Below are 18,448 nucleotides of genomic sequence, written 5' to 3'. Positions count from 1 at the left end.
TCTTCCTGTCAGGCACTGTGCTAGGCACAGAAGATCCTATGGTGAAGAAAACAAAACCAGACAAAAAAAGAATCTTTGTTTGGAGGCTAGTGTTGGAGATAGAAGTCAATGAAATAGATAAATACATGTAAACTGTGATAAATATAAGGAAAGAAAAATTTAGAAAAGTGTATTTATAATAGACCCTGCTGGAGGGCAGATGAAGAGGACAGAGAAGGCTGTTCTTAAGAAGTGACATTTTTAAAACAAATAGGATCGAAAGCATAAGGAAGAATCAGGTAGGCAAGGATAGGGTTGGAGAAAGGGAAGAAAGGAAGGATGTATTAGGATTCATTTCAGCTGAAACAAGGCAGAAATTTGTTTTTCTTTTGCACTACCTTAGGCCAGTATTGGCTGAACCCCATTATCAGAGACTCTTGTATCTTGGATTATGTTTCTCCAGGTTGTGAAACACAAGGGCTCCCCGTTTCCTGCCAAAACGTCTACATTCCAGCCAACTGGCAGGAGGAAGGTGATGCAGGACACTTCTGCTTCTCTCCCATTGGCCAGGACTCAGTTATATGGCAACAGTTGTAAGGAAGGCTGGAAAGTGTAGTCTTTATTTTGGGCAGCCATGTGCCCAGAATTCTATTCTTGAAAAAGACGGGGATACTGCTGAGAGAGAGCTGGCAGTCAGCCACCATCACTTATCACGTGAGAATCATAGTCTGGTTTCTTTCCCTCAGTTAGAGGCAGCTGGTACATCATTCCCTCCACCACCTGCTGCTTTTTTTTTTTTTTTTTTTTTTACTGCACTTTCCTCAGAGGGAAGGGATGATGATGCGTTCAGAGAGGTATGAGGTTAGCTAAGGCCGTGGCTTATTCAGGGAAACTGCATATGCTGTGGCTTATTCAGGGAAACTACATATCATAATTTCTCCAACTAGTTAGTCCTAAACTCAACTCAGGCATAGTGGAAAAGTTCACTAGTTAGTAAGTGAAAACTAATTACATATTATTAGTATTGTTTTTATCCCTTTGGTGCCTAACAGAGCATCTGGCATATGGCTTACTAATTGCTTGCTAATTTAGTTACTGACTAATGGAGAGAGGGAAACACATGTGGTGGTTTCCAGTGGCCCACCAGAATAATTGACAAAAGAAGACAAACTCAATAATCTGAGTTCAAAGATGAGAAAGATCAACATGTATTCACACTTTAGAATTAAAGTAACCTCATACATAATCAGATCCTTCTTTTTATAGGTAAATTGAAGCTGGAGTGGTTCAGTTACTTGGCTGGGCTTACACAGTTGTTGGTAGCAGAGTTGCTTTTTCAATCATTTGTGTTTTTCTGGAAAGGCATTGTAACAAGGCTGGGAGTTGATCTTCTTTTGCTTTTTTTTTTTTGCGGTACGTGGGCCTCTCACTGTTGTGGCCCCTCCCGTTGCGGAGCACAGGCTCTGGATGTGCAGGCTCAGTGCCATGGCTCACGGGCCCAGCCGCTCCGCGGCATGTGGGACCTTCCCGGACCAGGGCACGAACCCGTGTCCCCTGCATCGGCAGACGGACTGTCAACCACTGTGCCACCAGGGAAGCCCCCGATCTGCTTTTTGGATGTGTGGTTTTAGAAGAAAACTGTGCATCCTTGTTTAACTGCAAGGCAAATGTGAGTAATATGGCTTCTGAAAAAGAGTGAAACATCATGAGAGACTAGAAATCTCTTAGAGTAGATAGGAATTCATTGAGGAAACTTTTAAGTGGCCAAGTGTGTCTGGGAGAAAGAATGGCTTTGTGTAACTGTCCTATGAAACAGTCTTTGGACTCTATTGTTTTTAAACTTCTTGTTACTTTTCTTCTTTTCAAAATACCTGGTAGCAGAGTGGTAAGAGCACAGCTTCTCAAGCTAGAATGCCTGGTGACCTTGAGAAAGCTATTTATCTGCCTCAGTTTTCTGATCATTAAAATGCAAATAATATTAATATTATTGTTATAGTGACTCTTAAATGAGTTAATATAAAAGAAGTGTCTAGAACAGTGCATGGCATAGGGTTGGTGTTAGCTTTCATTTTTGTTAGTTATTAGAAAAGAGTATGTGTATCATGATAATAAAATGAACACTTCTGAACTCACTCAAATTATGAACCAGAACATTAGAAGTACCATTGCGTTATGTGTTTCTTCTTGTCTCTTTTCTTCCTCTATAGCCCCTTCCTATACAGCCTATAACAGGGTAATTTTCTTCTATAGTAAAGGAAGGGAGAAAAGAAAAGAAACTATATATATTTCTGATTCCTGAAAAGGGACCTCATCATATTTACTATTGTCGAATTGTAGCTTCCTTGCTTAAAAGAAGAATTTTGTAAATTATATATCTATTATCCACCTAGATATATTTAGGGTTCTAACCAATAGCCATGATCCCATGGTCTACAGAAAACATCCCACCATTTATCTGTGCAAATAAGTTCCTATTTTGTCCTACTAGGCAGAGTTCATACGATTTGGATATTCTACAAGAGTTTTATAATTATTAAATGTTTAACATATAGAGAATCAAGTTGTCTTTAGCCCTTTATAAACTGTCTCAAGAGGCTTTGTTGCTCATTTCTCTAAGCATCGAGTATAAAACTATCAAAAGCCTCATGCGTATATAGACAGACGATCTGAGATGAGGCACCCATTCTGTGGAGACTCTCAGAGGGAAAGAGAGAAGGAAGTGTAAGGGTGTTATCCGGAACACACTGATGAAATTAACTTCTTAAAAATTTAACTGTGAGATTAGGTCAAAATAAATTTGCTACAGTTAAACTAGAAAAGATAATTCATTGGACTTTTTTTTTTTTTACTTTATTTCATTGTCTGTGAATATATTTACATTACCAACAATATATAAAACTTTATAGTATTAAAAGCAAAACCAAGACAAGGATTTATAATCTAATAGGAAAAAGATAAAGATGTGCACAATTACCATAATTCAAGATAGTTGCATATACTGTAGCAGAAGAAAAGTTCAATGGGAAAATTCAGAAGGAAAACCCACATTCAACTGGGGGTTTCAAGGAGGGGATACTGTTTGAGTTGGACTTTGAAAGGTGTTTGGAATTCAGTTCATTATATATATTGGGAGGGAGGCTGGACATTCTTGGTAGAGGAAAAGTCTTGGAGATGGAAAAGCACAGGGTGGAAACCCGGATTAGCGAGGGATAATGGTCACTGAGCCTGAAGGGGAGGTTGAAGCAGATTCTAGAGGGCCTGGTCAGAGTAAGTAAGTAGCCGGGAGTCTGTAGAGATTGGGGGGTCTTCAGAGTAGCAAGAAAGTGATATGTTCAGAGCTGGGTGTTAGATGTTGAAGGTGGGGGGAAGGGGAAAGTGTTTTGCAGGATGCTTGGAGAATCAGCAGAGCCAAGTCCGAGGCACTGGCGAGATGGCTCATTGTGAGAGCCAGGTTGGAGGGGACAGGAGGGGTGCCCCGCAGCTGAGTGCAGAAAAGTGCCGCTGAGCACACTGAGGGGATTTGCAGTAGCTGGTGATGGGTGGGGGCATAGGCGGTGAGTAGGTGAGAAGGGGAAAATTCAAGATGATATCAAGACTTGCAGCTAGAGTTTCTGGCTGAATGATGGATTTTAAGGGGCTAACTTAGGAGAGAGATGGTGAATTCATATTGTCAGATATCAAAGAGTTACAATATTTTAAAAGAATAAACACAAGGAGTTTCACATTACAGGCTTTCCAAAATAGAAAGCATTCATTGTAGATTTCATCACTGTGACTGACTTCTGTATATGCGTTTCTAGTCATATTGATTTATGTGTTTACAGTTACATTCACTGTGTATATATGATTTTATTTTTTGCTTTTCATTTAACTTTAGATTAAGCATTTCCCACACGGCTATATTTATCCCCTCACAGATAATTTTAATGGTTGCATAATTAAGAATTTTAGAGCAGGAAGAAGTGTTAAGCTGTTTACCATGTTGGAGACTTAGTATGGTTTATGTGATTTTCATGAAATTGCATATATCATTTCTGATGTTTATAAGCTGAAATTAAGGTTGGAAACTTGGGAGAAATATTGGCTCTAGAAATGCATTTGTGAGGCTTCTAGTTAGAGGTAAGAGTCATGAGAGTTTGCCAAGGAAGAGAGTTTAGAGGGAGAAGGTAAGAATAAGAACGATTGGATTATTTGTTCAAGCAAATTAGCTAAGTTCAAGTTCATTATAATTTAATATTTACATATTTTTCTACAGATATCACTGGTGTACTGTTTGCTAGAATTAGGTGCTAAGGGCACATCTGACGTGTATGTTGAATATTGAACTTCTTAGTAGTGGCCACAAATAAAGGCCAGGAAAGAACCTGAGACATGACCATAAACCAATAAGTAATTTGCAATGTTTTCCAAACCGGGGACTCATGAGCTCTAGAAAAATCTTCTACTGACTAAAAAAACCCTCTCAGAATAGCTATTTGCCAGAATTTGGGCAAGTTGAGCCAGAAAGTGATTTCTGTAATTACCTGTCACCTCAGCCTAATGTAAATCAATTTAAGTCACAAGTGGTAGACATTTCATGCACTAAAATAATTTGATTCATTTTCTGTGGATCAAAATAAAGATTGGGGTGTGGCTCAACAACAGCCTTGTTGTTACCTTCAGTTCAGGATCTCTGAAGCCCGGTGAAGGATCAGTGACTCACCCCAGGTCCCCTCTGGAAGTCCTGCATTCTGGCTCTGAGGCTTTTGGAAGCAGGGTGATGTAGAGATTCTCAGTTATATCCACAAGGCATGGGGTATAAATGACCTAAGAGTGGTTCTCAACAGGTGAGCATTTTGTACCCCAGGGAATATTTGACAATGTCTAGAGACGTTTTTTTTGGTTGTCACAACTGGGGGAGGGAGAGCCACTGCCATCTAGAGGTTATGGGGGCCAGGGATGCTGCTAAACATCCTATAATACACAGGAAAATCTCCCATGAAGAGAATTATTTGGCCCCAAAATGTCGGTATTTCTGAGGTTGAGCAACTTTGATCAAGACAAGAAAAAAATGCTTATCTTTGGCCATCCACATTTTAAATTTAGACCATAGGAAGATGGCCTCTGAAATTCTCTGTTGACTTTGTGATACTGCACCCCCCAAACTAAAGATGTGTGCTCTGCCCTTCTGCTGTCTGCGGGAGACTGAGCCTGCTTTGTTGTTGACAGGTGCACCATGAGGGGAAGCATCTATTTCATGGCCGAGGTACGCTTTCAGCAGCACATAATCATAAGGCTGCACCCCCAGGAGGGGGGCAAGCCCTGCACACAAGAGAAAGGCATTTGGTGTCTCAGTATTCCTGTCCTTGTCACTGAATTTTCCATCCTTGTTTTTGCCAAATTTAACGGAGTTAAAAAAAAAAAAAAAGAACTGGGCTGTTTCTCAAGAAAAGGAATTATGCAAATACATTTAAGTTTATGAATCTTCAAGCCAATATATATGAGAGGCCAGAAGGGAATGTGCATTAAATAACAAAGCAAAAATTTCAGCCAGAACCAGAGCTGGGGTTTGAAACGGTGCCTGGCATCAAGGATTTCCAGAGAGTTTGCTCCTCTTCAAATAAGGGAAAGACAAAGCCCCTGTGGGCTGTACTCAAATTTTGAGTTACTTTTTTGAGCTATAGTAGATTATTTGATTTATAAATAGCATCTGATATTTGGAGAAATGAAACTACAGTGACCTCAGGAAGCACTTACGTGTTAACTAAGCACTAATGTATATTTTAATAGTGTAAGGAAAAGAAGATTCCTGTTCATTCAGCATGCCTCCGTGTCCCCAGTGTGCCTTAGGGTAGGTTGACTCCCACGGATTAGCTCACTTCTTGATGGTCTCCTCATCTTCCTCCCTGGGTTTTTCACTCCTTAATTATATGTGTTACAGCATAAATTTAGAGTTCTATTAAAGATGAGTATAGGGACTTGCCCGGTGGTCCAGTGGTTAAGACTCCACCTTCCAGTGCAGGGGGCACGGGTTCACTCCCTGCTTGGGGTACTGAGATCCTACAGGCCATGAGGTACAGCCAAAAAAAGAAAAAGGAGTATAACATTACACGTGTACTGTGTGTTAGACCCTGATATGCTTTTCAGAGTCCAGTGCATTTTCCCATGCATCATGTTCATCACAACTTACTGTAATCCCTTGTTTTGTCACTGTCTTCGAAACCAGATGTTAGCTTTACAGAGCGCAAGGATCAGGGTATCTTTTTTAGTTCCTCCTGTATGCCCAACACCTAGCACTAGGCCTGACCCCTTGTCACACCTCAGTAAGTATTTGTGGAATGAATGAATGAATGGCAACCTGAGTAATGCAGCACAAGGGAGAGATAAAGTGGGAGTGCAGTTGCTATCCAGTAAGCTTAGGAATCACTTCTTTACTCCTTCATCCCCTGCAAATGGTCCTGTAGAGGACTCATTTGGAACTTTAGCAGAAATGAGCTCTTTGGCTCAGAAATCTTACATAAGTTACCAGTTACTGTGTTGAGTGCAAAAAAAAATAGGTTCTCAGCAGAGAGTAACAGGTGTTCTGTAAGTCTCACGGGAGATGCCCTCTGGTTGGTAGAGATGTTTTTCTCCCTGTCCTGCTTGAGGTCCTGCCAAATAGCTGGACCTCCTGAATGGGGACTCACTAAATTCTGATCACCCTAACGAGGTCAGCTGAAGCTCTAGTATTATTACCCATAAGGCTGCAAAAACTGCCTTTAGCCAGTCACACCACCTGGATCTGACATTCAGATTCCCAGGACAATTTCCTTCTGTGTCATCGGCCTGTCTTATCACATTGCCTACACATTTTACAATAATGACTAGGCACACAGATGCGCAGTCCCACTGAAACTCTGTGTAGTTGATTACTCATGTGGACAGTGCGTAGGAGGGATTGAGCGTGGACTGGGACTCACCACACCTCCCAGAGCCTGGCAAGGCACTATAAACATGGTGCGCATCAAAAAGTTAGACCTGGGCTTCCCTGGTGGCGCAGTGGTTGAGAGTCCGCCTGCCAACGCAGGGGACGCGGGTTCGTGCCCTGGTCTGGGAAGATCCCACATGCTGCGGAGCCTGTGCGTCCGGAGCCTGTGCTCCGCAACGGGAGAGGCCACAACAGTGAGAGGCCCGCGTACCGCAAAAAAAAAAAAAGTTAGACCTTACTACCAAGGAGCTCATAAATCTAGTGGGCGGTGGAGAGGGCACCCAGATTTAAGTAGTATATCTAAACTGCTCCAAATAAATGCTATGGAATAAGCCTTTTGCGTTTTCTGCCCATTCTGGGATTAATTCACATCTGTAGAGTAATATTTATGTGACGGATTTTGAACAAGGTATATCTTTGTTCTCTTAAAACATGTTACTTTATTATCTAATATAAAGCTTTATGAAATATATGGGAATTGGGGTATATGAGAGATTTCAACCAGGTTGACTAGAATGGTAGGGAGTAGGTGGGGAGAGAACAGTGGTTGGGTGACACCCAGATTTCATATATGGGTGACCATTGCCTTCTATTTGTGAATTCCCTTCATCCCTTCACCAATGCACCCCAGTCAGTTCATTGCCACTGGAATGACTAGGCTCTGTCTTTAATTCATCTACAACATATTGTCTGCTTTATTGCTCTGATTTCTAGCTTGCCTCAGTACATCTAGTTTTTATTTGTTTGTCTGTTTGTTTAGACTGTGCCATGTGGAATGCAAGGTCTTAGTTCCCTGACCAGGGATCAAACTCGTGCCCCCTGCTTTGGGAGCTTGGAGTCTTAACCACTGGACCACCAGGGAAGTCCCTACATCTAGTTTTAGTTGTGATTTGTTGCCCCAACCAGCCCTAAAATAATCTGTGCAAAAGACTTAACATGGGGCATTTAAGTTGATGTGTAATAAGGTTCCAGCCAACCTTTTTAGCACCATCTCCAGCCTCTGCTTTCACACTTCATACCATTACTCACAACATTTCCTTTGCTTGGTACATCTGTCCCTCCCTTTTCTCTCCTGTATCAGTGTTTTGCTCACACATTATCTAATCTGTGAATTCTCTGCTCTCCGAAGTTGAGATGTCTTCTGACCTTAAGAATTATTATATACCTCACGGTTGCAGTAGCACTCACTATAGTCAGCCATGAAGTATAGTTGTACAAGTATTCATTTCTCCAATAGATGGTGAGTTTGTAATGGTAAAGATGGTGCTTGCTTTGTATTTGTGACCCCACAGCAATTAGAACCTTGGCAAATAACGCCTTGAATTGATTTGGGGCCTGAAAGGGAGAACATCAAGGAGAGAGGAAGTGGAGCTGGGTCAGAATGATGAGGGCTTTAGACAGTAGGAATTGGGGGCAGCGATACATAGTAGGATGAAGACTTGGAAAGATTTATACTTTTGAACGCGGATGATCTGATTGATTTTTTCTTTTGTTTTACTTAAAATGCATCTAATTATTTACACTGGAATGGCTGCCATGTGTTACCTCAAATGGAGACTTGTTTAATCTCTATGAGAAGATAGCCTAGAGATATATGTACTGTGTGTACTCTTTTTTTAAAAAATTAATTAATTTTTGGCTGCACTGAGTCTTTGTTGCTGTGAGCAGGCTTTCTTTAGTTGTGACGAGTGAGGGCTACTCTTCGTTGCGGTGTGTGGGCTTCTCATTGCAGTGGCTTCTCTTGTTGCAGGGCACGGGCTCTAGGCGCACAGACTTCAGTAGTTGTGGCACGTGGGCTCAGTAGTTGTGGCTCACGGGTTCCAGAGCTCAGGCTCAGTAGTTGTGGTGCACGGGCTTAGTTGCTCCGCAGCATGTGGGATCTTCCCCGACCAGGGCTCAAACCCGTGTCCCCTGCATTGACAGGCGGATTCTTAACCACTGCGCCACCAGGGAAGCCCCTCTTTTTTTTTTAAAAGTCATTTAATTAATTTTTCCTCTAAATATTCTTGTGAGGTGGGATGGGAATTTTAAAGATAAGGGGCTTAGAGGATGTAGGCAAATTCACAGCAATTAAATACTAAATCACATGCCACAGTCACGTTACTGAAACACTTGTGTTTTAGCCCTGACATCACAGTCCCTGCTCTGTCGTGATTGTGATCACAGGGCAGAATGAGCCTGATGGAGAAACCCCAATCATGACGCTAAGATGCCCTTGCCTTGGGGAGAGGATCCATCCGGGGTTTTCCTGATGAGAAGTGCATACCTGTGATCTTGCACTTGTCATCATCATTTTTCCGCATCTGTCTCTCTGTATTCCTAATGTGGCTAAATGTTTCAGATTCTTATCACTTGGGCCCAATGCTTGCAATAAATCAGCTTCTCTTTCTCCTTTCCAGTCTAATCTGTTTTATCCAGTGTTTCTATACACATTTTTAATTGCAGGGTTGTTTCTTGTATATAGTAGCTATTCAGTTATTTTTTCATAATTGCGATTTTTATTAGCCTCTGTAATGATCGTGCCCTTTTTGTGGACGGTTTTGCACCTACTTTCCCCATCCTCTTGGCTTATTTATGGAGGCAGCACCAACCATCTAGATTGCAAGACGCTGCCTGTCACTCAAGTTCTTGCTGTTCAGTGATAATGTAGTCAGTATGCTTTAATGACCCTGTGAGGGATGTATTTTTAATGGAATTGTCCTCAATATTTAGGTGCTCCTGTTTTCCTTGAGGCCAACGTGCTCAGAATACCAGTCTAAACTTCTTACTCTTTCATTATGCAGTGGAAGTCAGACACTTGAAATTAATTTGCCGTCACCCTAAATTTCCTACACCCGGTCTGTGTTTGAATCCAGTGAATTAGTGCTTGCCAGGCTTTGGGCACCGTTTTTCCGTGTATCATTTGCAATAAGTCACTTCTGTCTGCTGTACCATCCTAGCTAGAAACTGGGGGCCCTTGATATGTCTTGGGAGTCACAGGCGGGCCATGGGCACCGTCAGCTCTGGAGTTAAAACCTGCTCTGCCTCCAGAAAAACAAGTTGTGTGAGCTTAAGGAGACGGCTTCATTATTATGCTTCACTTTCACTATTTTTTCTTGTTTTTAGTTTTTGCATAGAGCCCAGTGAGTCTTTGGATATTAGTGGCCAGACATTAGGTGTGGAGAGCCTGTTTTTCAATGATCCTTTGAAAAGGATCAGCATCAGTTGGGTGCAGGGATCTTCAGCTTCCTTCAGACTGTTGCTGTGAGGCCTTCCTCTACACTTGGCTGGCTTCCCGGTGGCAGAGTCCAGCCTCCTCTGTTCCCCTGAGAAGCTTGATTAGCAAATATGCCAACTCAGTGCCCTTCCCGAAGACCTCACCGTAGACACGGCTCCCACTTCCTCCAGCCTCTGTTGCATAAAGCAGCTCTTGTTCACAGAAAACTGGGTTGGCTTTTGAAAACTTCTTTCTTACCCTTGCATACCTTGTATGAATGCACGGAGCGATGGAAGGCAAGAAGTCGATCATTGGTCCTATAAGTAACATTATTAATTAGCCAGTTCAGACAAAAATTTGCCATGATTAGTTTCATGTTGTAAGGTCTTGCCAGTTGCCAGCCTTTATTGTAATGACTTAAAAAACCAAGGGCCAAGATGGGCCACCTCACCTCCCCAGACCACCACCTACACCAGCCACTGTCTCATACCCTCCACCCACCTGCCGTGAAACATGACATAGAAAAAATAAAGAAGAAAGAGAAGCTGTGCAAGGTAGCAAGAAATCAAAGTACGAAAGCCTGAGGGCCTTTCAGATGCTCAGTGGATGTTATAGTCTAATGAGAAGATTATAAATAAGTAAGTAAACCAATAATTTATGAGACTGGTGCTTGCTCTGAAGCAAGTGAAACAAGGAGCTGTGAGAGAGGCCATTTCAGAGAGAGTGTTCAGGGAGAGCCGCAGGCCTCTCTGAGGGGCGACATTTGAGTTGAGACCACCAAGAAGCCAAGAGATGAGCCACATGAGGAAAAAGCCTAGGAGGATCCCAGGATAGGAGGGTGTCAGGCAGAGATGCCATCAACTACAGAGGCATTAGAAGACATGGCCTCTCCCCAGGCGAAATTAGGACCTGGTGACACTGTTGTCCTCAGCTCTCATCCCTCTTTGCATGCCAGACTCCGACCCCCAAAGATAGTCAATCAAACAAAAGAAAGCCGTTTCCCATGAAGCCATGGGGCAGTAGTTCCCACAGTCCCCCTCTCTCGGCCAACGTGGCATTCAGACGATTTTTATCTCGAGTCAGCTCTTGGCTCTCAGGTGCCTTAAGGAACAAAAAATTGTGAATTTATTCTAACCTTGTGACTAAAATTGGCAAGAATCCCTTTTTCCTTCTTTAATTACCTACCTGTTTGCTTTCTCTAAAGGCGTGACTGTTCCTAGGGCTGGCCTGGCTGGTAACTAAGACTGAGCGGTTTAGGAGAGGTTCCTTGCTCCATGGGACAGTTACACTTTTTGATGTGCTGAGCAGTTGTATATCCTGTATTAGGTAAATTTGCTAGGCTTCAGCGCTCTTTCACGAGTTAGGCAGAACCAGGTGAGAAACATCCTCAGGCTGCCACTGACAGGCCGAGCTGCAGGCATGACGTGGCTGTTGGGTTTGGGGATCAAGGAGCAGACATCAGCAATTTCATGTCTGGGACCACCGGCGAGATAATTTGCAGCATCAGAAGCCAAATGGGCAGGGGAGCATCTAGCCTTTTATCTATAAAATTAGAAGCAATTCTTAAAATGCCCTGGGCTTTTATTGATCTATTCCCTAATAGCTCTACAAGTAGAGAGTGGAATTTTTAGTGGTCTTTAAAGATCTTGTAAATGTCATCGACTCACTGTCTGTGTAACTTGGAGAATATGGGGAATCTGGAACTAATAAATAAGCCCCAGGCGGTGTACTGGGGTAAATAAAGAAGGAAAGAAGAAAGTGCCCATAAAAGAATGTCTAATCCCATGTGGATCTGGGAAGGCGACAGGAACAGAAAAATAGTGACGCTCCGGTCTAGGAAGATGTAGAGACAGTATTGCATGGTCAGTCAGGGCATGGAGTCAGATTACTTGGGTTCAGATCTCAGCTCCACAGCTGGTACCTGTGTGACTTTGGCAGCTTATTTAATCATTCAGAGGTGCAGTGTCCTTATCAGTAAAATGAGGGCAGTAATAATGACGCTTACTAAAAATATCAGTCTAGGTAGTTCATGTACAGGACCTAGCAGTGAGCCTGGCCATTTGGTTTTCTTTATTACTGGACAGACCTGGAGTTGAAGAAAGCCATCTCTGGCCAGGCTTACAATGCTTCTTCCTTTTACAAGTATTAGTCTCTATTTTATTGGGCAATGTGTGGTCACTAATTAGAGAGCAGTGGGTGGGATGGAAAGAAACATATGAAAAGCAAAGAGCGAAAGAGTCATAAAAAACAGGACTGCACTAATAACATGTAAAGTGGAAATTTATTTCTAAATTTTTACTTCCTTCTCTCTTCCTTCCTCCTCTGCCTCCTGGCTGTTAAAGGTTTTACTCTGCATAACCTACACCCCAACCTTTGACCTGAATGGGAGCGCAGTGCTGAAGATCGCGGAGGTGAGTATCCGTTTTCCCCAGACGCTCAAGTGCTGCTTGTGTGTGCTGTCTGCTCACAGCTGCTTTACCCCGACCTGGGATAAATGCTGGGGTGGGGCCAAGCCGCAGCAGTGGGGTGAGCCCTTCTCTGATCATTATTGTGGGGAATTTCCACTATGGAGTTGATCTGTGGGAAGCAGGCTATGTGGGCCACCATCCTTAGTCGGTGCTCTGCATGCTTTGGTTTGCTTGACTTGAGGCTTTAGCCATGGAAATAACAGTACCGGTTCTCCCGACGCTGCTACACCTAGGTATTGCACTTACTATTTTTCCTAAGATTGATGGAAGAGAATTTGATTTTTTTTTTAATGGTTTTTAAGAAACCACGTGTGAGATTTAGAGGAGATGTTTATTGATTAAATTGCATCCCCATCTCCTAAACCCTGATGAATGCATTTTGTAACGATCATTGGAAAGCCTTCTCTTTTCCATCTGTGTTGCAGCCTAGAGTAATATGTGCCTTCAGCACTCCCTGCAGTATGTCCAACAGAAAACTTGCTTTCTTGAATGTCTGGCATATGCCTTTGGCTTTTGGAGACAGCATCATTCCAAAGCTGTACTTTACTATGCTTAGAATGAATTACCTGCCACTTCTTGAAAAGAGTATCTTCAGGATTTGTATGTTTTGACAAGACTACACACATAGACCTCAAGGAGCCAATGATATATTCAGAATTCTGAAATTATAGAGAAAAAGAAAGCCTAACTATCAACAGTCATGGGTATTTTTTTTTTTAACACTAATGATTACCATTTTTTGAGTATACCAGGTAGACGCTTAACACTTAGGGCATGTTTTCTTTTTTCCCCTTTTTCTCATTATTGAGGTATAACCAACAAATAAAATGTTCGATGTTTCGATATGCATATACATTGTGAAATAGTCACCACAGTCAAGCTAATTAACATATCCATCATCATACATAGTTAACATTATCATGAGTAGTATTTATATTGGCTGATACATGTGCTTTTATGGTATTATGTGGCATTGAAGAGTGAAAATTGAGAGAAAGTTATTTTTCAGCACATAGAACATTTTTATGTGTCAGTCAAAAGAAAAACAGACAGCTGACCCCTCACTATGACATAAATCAGTTCTCAAATGCGTATTTATGTAGGTAGAACGAACGCTTTTCTTTACCACATTAGTATGTTTCACTCTATATAAGTAAAGAAATAGAATAGCTATCAGTATTTTTAGTTGAATTTTTTTTTTTTTTTGCTGTACGCGGGCCTCTCACTGCTGTGGTCCCTCCTGCCGCGGAGCACAGGCTCCGGACGCACAGGCCCAGCGGCCATGGCACACGGGCCCAGCCGCTCCGCGGGCATGTGGGATCCTCCCGGACCGGGGCACGAACCCGCGTCGCCCGCATCGGAAGGCGGACTCTCAACCACTGCGCCACCAGGGAAGCCCTAGTTGAATTTTAAGAGATACTTGTGAGTGATCTTGTCATTTGTAGGTTTGCTTTTTTTTTTTTTTTTTATTAACAGCGGTAAGAACACAACGTGAGATCTTAAACTTTTTTTTTTTTTGCGCTACGCGGGCCTCTCACTGTTGTGGCCTCTCCCGTTGCAGAGCACAGGGTCCGGATGCGCAGGCTCAGCGGCCATGGCTCACGGGCCCAGCCGCTCCGCGGCATGTGGGATCCTCCCAGACCGGGGCACGAACCCGCGTCCCCTGCATCGGCAGGTGGACTCTCAACCACTGCGCCACCAGGGAAGCCCCTTAACAAACTTTTTAACTATACAGTTCAGTAGTGTTAACCGTAGTGCAGTGTTGTATAGCAGGTCTCTAGAACTTACTCATCTTGCATAACTGAAACTTTATACCCATTGAATATTAACTCTCCATTTCCCTCCTCCTCCCCACACCATGCAACCACCATTCTACTCTCTGTTTCTATGAGTTTGACTATTTTAGATACCTCATGCCGGTTTGCTTTCAAAGTGACAAATGTAGTTTTGAGCAGAGCAAGAAACAGGATTGGCATGTAAGAGGCTTGTTATTTCTTTGCCATGTGAAGGGACAAGAAGGGAAATGCAGCGTGTCACTGCCCAGCCACTGCCTAGCTCGACCCCTGCCCAGGAGGGGTATGGGGAAGCGGATGGTTTGTTGTAGGACTCTCAGGACTGGGGAGGCCACCAGGGATTCCCAGGCTCCCTTTGAGAGGGTGAAGTCTTTATCATCCTCACAGGGATGAGTTTTTGAATGAGAATCTGAAAGATTCGAGATGTAATTCCCAAACAGCAGATACACACGGCCATGGGCCACCCAAGTCAAGGGTGATTTCAGAGGGGATCTGGAAGCCAGAGTAGGAGTTGGCAGACCTGTCTAGATAGGATGAAACATCAAAACACAGTGGTCTCTACCAGAACCTATAAAGGGAAAAAACCTTTTATTTATTAAATCTCAGCCCAAGAGTGATATAAAGATAAAGGCGTTTGAGCTTGGTGGTGACAGTGTGGGCTCTTGAGTTGCACTGGTTGGGTGTAAATCCTGACTTTACCACCTCCCAGCGGTGTTGCCTTAGATACCTCCCTGGGCTTGTGTTTGTTCTCTGTGTAAAAGCAATGCTAACAGCGCCTGCCTCGCTATCTCGTAGTATGGTTGTGCTGATTAGACAAGAAAGATAGAATCCATGTAAAAAGCTTTCAGTGCAGGCAGCCGCATAGTAAATGCTGGGTCAAGGTTAGCTGCTGCTCTCCTGGAGCAGCAGATGGATGACGACGTCCAGGCTTCCACTAAATAATGTTGACACGGCCAGGACCCTGAAGGGATGGGTCATCAACTGGGCTTAGGTTCCTGAGACAACAGTAGCAAGCTTACTTCCCCTTCTTGCCCCTCCTGCAGCCTCCTGAGATCCCCAAGTTGGAAGAGTTCCCAGCAGAATGTCAGCATGAAGGTCATAAAGCAGGGGTCAGACCATCATGGAAAAATGCGTTACTTCCAGTGCTAGCTTTGACTTATTGTTCAGGATGGAGGCTTCGGACTGCATTCCTCTGAAGGAAGGACTTGGCAAAGATCTTAAAAATAAACTTTTCATCCTGTATTTGATAGCGGGGACCTTCCCTTGACAGTGTGCAGGCTCCCAGAAGATGTTTTTAGGCCCCGCCTCTCCTATAGATCCACAAGAAGGTCCTACCACCTCCCTGTCCGTGATGGAACTTAACAGTTGAGGCTGCAGGTTCCCCCAGCCCTCACTTAGATGCCCCACTCTTTTCTGGTGACTGGAAACATCAGCAGATTCTCCGGCATAGCAGGGGGATGGAGACTGCTTTGTAAGGACCACAATGGTCACCCCTTCAAAGTGCTTTTGATAAATGGCAGTGTGCAGAATCACTCCTCTGTGCTAGCCTGGACCTGGCGTGGACACCAGGTTGAGGGGAGTAAGAATCCAACTCTTGCAGCTGGCCAGTCCATGGGTAAGGACATCTGCACGCCAGGCTGCTGAGAGAAGCAGAGGACAAGCATGCCGATTCCATCCAGCACCAGGGGCTCACTCTATCCAGTGGCACCGATCAGAAAGCCAGTGAGAAAAACACCCTGGAAAGTGCTCTCCTGCTGAGAATCGTGGATCTTTTATCCATCAGGCTTGGCTGCAACTCAGAGTACTTCCACCAGGCGTTAGCTAGAGCTCTGGGCTCTCTGTGGCCATTTCCTCTCAGAGTTGATCATTCTGAGGAGGCTTGAGAACATAACATCACTCTTGGTGGCAAGAGATAAGTACATATTACATGGCTAAGACAGTGTTCCATGGCTACCTTTAGTACATATTTAGCTCTCTGCCAGGCACCGTTCTCAGAACTTTCCCTGTATTAGATCATATAATCTGCACAGCAGTACTGTTGTACTAGCCACACAGCTAGGAAGTGATAGAACCAGGAAGCGAGACTGGTCGGTATGACTGATAGCCACACAGCTAGGAAGTGATAGAACCAGGAAGCGAGACTGGTCGGTATGTCTGATAGCCACACAGCTAGGAAGTGATAGAACCAGGAAGCGAGACTGGTCGGTATGACTGATAGCCACACAGCTAGGAAGTGATAGAACCAGGAAGTGAGACTGGTCGGTATGTCTGATAGCCACACAGCTAGGAAGTGATAGAACCAGGAAGCGAGACTGGTCGGTATGACTGATAGCCACACAGCTAGGAAGTGATAGAACCAGGAAGCGAGACTGGTCGGTATGACTGAACTTTTGGTCTTTATACCCTGTAGCACGTGCTGTCATAGTTTGGTTGTGGAAGGGACACTCACAGGGGCCCTTACACTTGCCCCGTGGAAACCAGTGGTAATTCTCAAAGGGGCTACCCTTCCCCTCATCCAGACCATTCCCAGGCGTGAGCACCCTGCAGACACAGTGTTGAAGTGAAACTAATCTTGCCTTTTATCTTTAAAATAGATCTTTTTCTTAAGAGAATAGTATGCCTCAGTTCACCACCAACAATGATTAAAGATCAGAATTAGAGACAGGCTTATACAAGTTTGCATAGGTTCCTGTATAAGGCTGACGATTTTCAGTAGTTACTTGATTAAACTTTGACCTCTCTTTACCCTCCTGAAATGAACTCTCTTACATATGGGATACTTACAGTTGCAAAGCATCAGAGGCCCTACTTCTATGTTTGTGGTTCTCTTCAAAGGCTGCATATTCAAATCACCTGGGAAGTATTAGCAAAAATAAGATGCCTAGGGTTGCCCTAGAAATTCTGAGTTTTTTGGTCTTGGAGGGACCTGGGCAAACAAAATTTGTAAAGGCCTCCAGTTGATTCTACTGCAGAAGTCAAGTTGTAAATCACTGCTCTGATAGTTACTGTTCTCTCCAACAAGCTGTGTTGTAAAACCACATTGAATGGAGCTGTGATGCTCTAAAGCCTCAAGCGTGGTCCACTCGGCAGGTGCATGGCAGCACCTGGGAGCTTGTTAGAAATGCAGGTCCTCGGGCTCCAACCCAGACCTCTGAATAAGAAGCTGCCTTGTAATAAGATACCCTGTGGGATGCATAAACGTATTAAAGTTTGAGAAGCGCTGCCACAAGTGAATATTGGTATAATCTCATTAAAATGAGATCTAAAGATAGTGTTTTTCTGGGTTTATAGACCTAAATCCCAGGCAAGGTCTGTCATGCCTCTTTGCCATGGCTAATCGAGCCCCCTCCACGAAGTAGGGATGCCCACACAGCAGCAGAATCCTCTCAATGGTGGCCCCTAATAAGTACAAGATTTTGACTCTTCTAATTTCCCTTGTCTTTCATCATCTTCTCCTGCCAAATCATCTCCACGTTTTCTCCTTCCCATTTGTCATTGCTTGATATATATCAAACATATTTCTTAAAACGCTTCAATGGTTTAAACTGCCACAGAGCTATCCCACTGTTCCTTCTGAGTATGTGTTTCCACCAATAAGGCCCTGTCAACCTTTAAAACCATAGCTCCTCCCCGAATCCATATTTATGTAATCTGGCATAAGACGAGCATGGAGTAGATCTATTTATATGAAAAGCATAAGAACAATTTATAAATATAAGCTTATGGATCAGTAGTTACAGCTGTTAGATTATTAAGTGCATTATGTATGCATAATTTAAGAAAGGATAGTAGACTTATTGGAAATCATTGTTTACTTCAGATACACATGATAGGTATAAGTATTTTTCTTACATTGCCTACATTTTATTTTTCCTCAAATTTGCAAAATAGCTTAGAGCCTTTTGGTTTTTCACCATAGAAGTTGCTTAAGAAATACTTTTTCATCAACAGGAAGCATTAACTACAAAAGAGAGTTATACTGCCACAAAAATAATGGTATTCTGTAGACATAGTGAAACCCAATGATTTTGCAGGTTTTTGCATGTTCTCAAGTGCTTTCCACCTG

General features: G+C 43.2%; 1 protein-coding gene across 1 annotated transcript in view; it reads left to right on the top strand.

The window, feature by feature from the left end:
- The window catches only part of ARFGEF3 (ARFGEF family member 3), a 182,477-nt gene that overhangs the window by 58,989 nt on the left and 105,040 nt on the right, over positions 1-18,448 (top strand). The window contains exon 5 of the mRNA XM_065888865.1: positions 12,464-12,532. Coding sequence (XP_065744937.1) covers positions 12,464-12,532 — 69 coding nt within the window. The remainder of the gene's footprint in view (positions 1-12,463; positions 12,533-18,448) is intronic.

The sequence above is a fragment of the Phocoena phocoena genome, chromosome 12 (assembly GCF_963924675.1).
Source record: "Phocoena phocoena chromosome 12, mPhoPho1.1, whole genome shotgun sequence".
NCBI lineage: Eukaryota > Metazoa > Chordata > Mammalia > Artiodactyla > Phocoenidae > Phocoena > Phocoena phocoena.
Note: the sequence above shows the minus strand (reverse complement) of the source record. Positions and strands in the feature narration are given on the sequence as shown.